The sequence below is a fragment of the Physella acuta genome, unplaced genomic scaffold (genome assembly GCF_028476545.2).
Source record: "Physella acuta isolate Inbredline_101_S28 unplaced genomic scaffold, ASM2847654v3 ptg000224l, whole genome shotgun sequence".
NCBI lineage: Eukaryota > Metazoa > Mollusca > Gastropoda > Physidae > Physella > Physella acuta.
This window is the reverse complement of record NW_026731743.1, coordinates 356,993-362,500: the sequence shown is the minus strand read 5'-3', so window position 1 is coordinate 362,500 and position 5,508 is coordinate 356,993. Positions and strand designations below refer to the sequence as shown.

At 31.1% G+C, this 5,508-nt stretch overlaps 1 protein-coding gene across 1 annotated transcript in view; it reads left to right on the top strand.

The window, feature by feature from the left end:
- LOC131937878 (uncharacterized) overlaps positions 1-3,331 on the top strand; it is a 12,449-nt gene extending 9,118 nt beyond the window's left edge. The window contains exons 4-7 of the mRNA XM_059295574.1: positions 136-335; positions 1,516-1,741; positions 2,313-2,429; positions 2,886-3,331. Of these exons, the coding sequence (XP_059151557.1) occupies positions 136-335; positions 1,516-1,741; positions 2,313-2,429; positions 2,886-2,893 (551 nt within the window). The 3' untranslated portion in view covers positions 2,894-3,331. The remainder of the gene's footprint in view (positions 1-135; positions 336-1,515; positions 1,742-2,312; positions 2,430-2,885) is intronic.
- The last annotated feature ends 2,177 nt before the right edge of the window (positions 3,332-5,508 follow it).

Sequence of the window (5,508 nt, the reverse complement as noted above, 5' to 3'; positions counted from 1 at the left end):
TATATATATATATATATATATATATATATATATATATATATATATATATATATATATATTTAAAATTGTACTGTTTTGATGTTATGATGAGCTTAAACTTAGGTTCATTGTCATTTCATTTTCAAATATTTACAGTTTCACATCACTCTATAGTGGAAGCAAGCTTAGTTGCACAAGATCCAACTTTAAAAATGATTCACTGTACCGCTGATCTCGCGGGAGTTCCAGATACGGCAACAGAGATAGACAGAGTGGAGTTGTTCTGGCAAAATAAAGATTTCGATGCAAACTCCTATTTTAAGTATACATTAACTACATATTGGTATTCCCAACGGGTACGTGTATGGTTAAAAAACATTTACAAGTCAGTATCTCTTCAGATTATAATTTAAGCTTTACCTAAATATACGTGCTTGATAAAATGGTATGAAGTTATACTTGAATTAGTTGATCATATCTAGTATACTTTTTTTTTTACCTTTGTTTAACTTTTCCAATATGCTCCAAAGGATAAAGTTTATTTTGATATAAAATATTTTTAGTATTTTTGTTGTGAAAACATAACCGTTTGACATACCTTGATAATCTACCACCTTTTCCCCCTTTTATTCACCACTTTTATTATTTCTTTTACAACTACATTGTAAACATATTGCCGTCCAGCAATACACCTGCTATATCTAATATACTTTTTACCATTTTTTTTACTTTTCCAATTCGGTCCAATTGATAAAGTTTGTATTTAAAAAAAATAATTTTAGTATTTTTTTTAATAATCTAACCGTTTCACATGCCTTGCTAATCTACCACCTTTTCCTCTTTTTATCAACACCTTTTATTATTTCTTTTACAACAACATTGTAAACATATTGCAGTCCGGCAATACTACTTCATATCTGATATATTAAAACAATACCATTATCAGAAGTGTTCGAATGTTGGGGGAGCAAGGGTGAGCTGCAGGTCCCTCTACAAACATTTTTAGGATAGTGGCGGCTTTATCAAAAATATTAAAGTTGAATTTAAAACAACACACACACGTAAAACAGCCAACATTACTGAAACTACGAACCAAATAATTGTTATCTTATGTACCCTAAGTATCACATTTTTTTTTTAAAATCATCGTAAGTAGATCTGTAGTCTACTTCTTGTCTTACTTATCGTCGCCTATGTCAGCGCTAGGCATGTACTGTTCACAGAGGCCTATTAACTTTAGCATTTAAGTTCAGTCTAGAAATTTAGGTTAATTGTTTACGTTAAGTGTGCCTTGTAGTATACCATTTTGCTTATCTTTTATATGTCAAGATTAGCAGAGGGGACTGCTGGTCCCTTGTATGTCAGCTTATGTATAACATTGCCTTCTTGTACAGATGCACCTATTTATAAATTGATTATGTTAAATATCAGTATGCAGCTATATGCGGTGGGAAGTGTGTGGGGGTGGGGGTGGGGGCGAGGAACAGAATAAACCATTAAAACAAAATTCTCACACAATATATTTTTTGAGCACAGTACCCAGACTTAAATTCAATCAAACCTAATGGAAAAAGTCACTGGCGCCTGCAGCGGGATTATGAAGACTTGAAGCCCAACAAGAGATTGGCCAAAGATGCAACAAAGCTTGGTATATTGATCTATGGACTACAAGCCCAAGACTCTGGCTGGTACTGTTGCAGTGTAAATTACTTTGACAAAGATGATGTCAATCGTTTAGCATACAGATGTCATTATTTATCAGGTGAGAAGCCGTCCCTCTAATATATTATCCCGTATTATTAGACCAATGTTCAAGAATTAAATGGCTTAATATAAGCTATTTTTAACGTACGTGAATTTACATTTAATTAATTGAAATATTATAATGCAACACGACCTTATTATTTATGATGTCATCAAAGAATGTAGATGAATAGCTTTTAAGACAACCAGAAAAATACATAATGCATAATATTCAAAGGAAACAAAAGAAAATCATTTTTTCGGCATTAAACATTTGCTTCCATTTATATGTTAGTCTGTAGTTTGGTTTAAGAAAATAAAATTCAAAAGGAAATTGTGTGATATAATGGAAAACAACATGTACAATTATACATAGACATGCCTATAAATGTCTGAACCAAATTTTAGTCCCTGACGGCTAGTTTAATATTATATACTATAGCACTTTTATGTATTATTTTGTCGTTCAACACAAATATTAAATTAAATTAGTCTTCTAAGATCACATCTTCTTGTGATATTCTTCCTATTATATTAAAATGTTTAATGAATCTTCTTCATGGGAGCTAAATGTATTTCCGTGTGTATAGATTCACGTATTCAAGCCATAAAACACTCCAGAAACGGGAGCTCAATCAAGAGAGTTACCGAAAATCTAATCTTAGGGTTGCTGATGTTTTCATGGACTCAGCTACACATTTATAGGGGTAATATATAATATTATATATATATATATATATATATATATATATATATATATATATATATATATATATATATATATAATTGTTTTCAATTAATATCAGCTGGGATGTCATATAAAATCAAATCTTTCAATGTATGTAGAAAAGTAACTCAGTAAATACTAAACTACATTTTTTTAATAAGACAGTGCGATGCAAGCAAGGCGTGACATTACCGTACTTTATTTAGCAAACTGTCGATTAAGTAGTAAATTATTTGAAATATATAAAATGAGGATAAGAAAGAATACAAACCGGTCATAACGATGGCAAACGGAAAGACAGACACACTTCCTAGCGGCTTATATTATATATTTTAACAGTAAATAATTGTGTATAAAGCTTCTTTTATCTTTAATCTTTTAACTTAAAATACACGTTTAAATTATGTATTATTTATAATTACTTTTTAAATTTTAGGTGAATAATTTTTTTTTGTTTCTTGCTTCAATGCCACTAAACACCTGGAAGTCTTATCTACTAGCGATATCTCATAGTGTGTTATAAGGAATCCATCAAAGCCCTAACCATCAAAGCTTTGAATTTCATTGGACACAAGATCACGCAAATTAGCTGAAAACAATCAACGCTACCGTAAAGGACATCTTTAAAAAACACTTAATATTAGATTAAAGCATTAACATTTGTAAATGCAAATAAATCAAGTTTTTATTAACTTTTAGTTAATATCATTATTTAAGATGTAAGAAGTGAACGTCTTGGTGTGGTGGTACTACGCTTTTGTCCTGTAATATTAGAAACACAGTCAAAGTAGTGCTCAACATGTTGTGCCGGTCTAATTATTTTACGTGTTGTTTTTTATTCTTGAATGTATTATAATGCATACCGTACGTGCCTCATTTAAATAATATTCGCTATCATCAACACGTTTGTGCCCATAACACATGGGGCAGATGGAGCAGAATCCATGTGTTTTCTTGGCATATGAAGGGATAATGTTGTCAGCACTATTTCGAGCCGCCTTTATTTTTTTGGTGGATTCAGGAACATTCTGCTGACTTGAAACCGGACTAGAACATCGAGACTTTCGGGTTAACACAATCTAGCACTTTACACCAGGCCGCACCCTTAAGTTTGCATGCTGGATGTGATTGTATAGCCTAAAAAGATTACATTGGTTTTGTTGTAAGAGTTATACGATGAGAAGGGACGGCAGAGCTATGTTACTCTCTACCTGAATAACTACATGAATACATTTTTTTAAAGAATTTTTTAAAGAACTGGTCCACTGTCCCCACTCAGGCAAATAAAAATCAATCATTCTTTAACAAATGAGTTCACCTTCTTTGGTTAGCTGATAGAGTGATCGCTAGTACATGCTATTTGTATCGCTCTTTTTATTATCGAATTACGTTATTATTAAATTAAATTTTTAATTTCTAATCTGAATAAACAATATGTATTCTCGCATTGTCAAATGAGAAAAATATAAATAAAATTACGATATTATTAACAACGGCAGGCAAACTTAACCTAACCTAACAAACATAAAAAACAAACAACATTTGTGAAGAATCAAAAGCTTATAATAATGAAATCAGACGAAGATTTTACACTTAGTAGTTTTTGTGACACGTCTTACAATAGCGGAAATCGAAAAAATTTGTGGCATAAATGGAAAACAAGTTAATAAAAAGTCTAGTGACAATTTAAGCGCAATTTCCTTATGTTATCCATAACAATTTTTAATTTTTTGTGACCGAACGAAAGGATATTTTTGAAAACTTTCTTCAGCAATATTGTTCTAAATTATGGCAGAAATCGATTGGTAAATGATTCAAGTCGCTAAATGGTCTGGTTGCCGAGATATGGGCCAAAAACTGCATTTTTTCGAGGGTTTTTTTTTTGGCTTTTCCGGGAAATCCAGGAAGGAATTCCGGAACTTTTTTTTGGCCCACAATCATCCTCGGAACTTGCTTAACATATTTGCTTTTGGAACTAGTCCACGATATTGCTTCGTTTAGGAGGAGATACGACTTAAAGCTGCGGACACACATCCATCCTTCCATCCATCCAGAAATAACCAATTGATAATCGCAATTGTCAGTATGGAAATTGCGCTAAAAATATCTGGAGGTTTTAAAAACGAAATATTTTTTACAGGATCGTGAAAAAAACAACAATAAAAATTTGGCCTCATTTGGTGTTATAAGAAAACCGTGAAAGTTCTTTTTTGTTTACGTCGTGAAATAATATACAAAAAGATTTTTCTGAAAATAACATCGGAAAAAAACTATTAAACATCATTTAGAAGCATTACAATTTGAAAACGTAAATAAATCAAGTTTTGATTCTTTTTACTAGGAAGATTAATCGTCCCGACTTTTATTTATTTCCATGATTGTCGATTAATAGGTTTGAAAATACTTTAAAATATTACAAAATTTGAAAAAAAAATCGTATTTCTCAAATATTATAAAATATTAAATTTATGTTTGGAAAATATGCTTTCTGGCAAGAACCATTTAGAACCATTTGAATCCTCCTTTCCAAGCCTATAACAAAAATTTCGCGTCAAATTTCTTTATTTAGATCGGTGTGCTAATACTTGTTACGCGAAATCTTATATGTTTAGCTGCTGGCGACATAAATGAGAGAAGTAGAGGTCTTGCTGTGTTGTACTGCACTGATGTACATAATAATTTTAAGTTAAATTCTCATAGGCAAAAGCAGTAGTCGACGTATCGTGTCGATATAATTATTGTTCATCGTGGTTTATAGTATTTAATGAACGTATAACATGAAACCTGCTTATAAACCGTTCTTAACTACCATAAAGAAAATAACAATTTTTAACCCTATATTGCATACTTTTGCCATATGGCAACGTACTATTGTAAACACACATAGATTTTTTATTTTACAGATACTCATTAACTATATTGTTGCATCCTTTATTAACTAATTAAATGCGAACTCTTTTTAGTAAAATACATTTTTGTTCCATTTCCGATGTCACTTTTGTGAGAATGTTGACGAGCTGATCACCATGGAGGATGGTATTTTTACTTATTTTATTTTT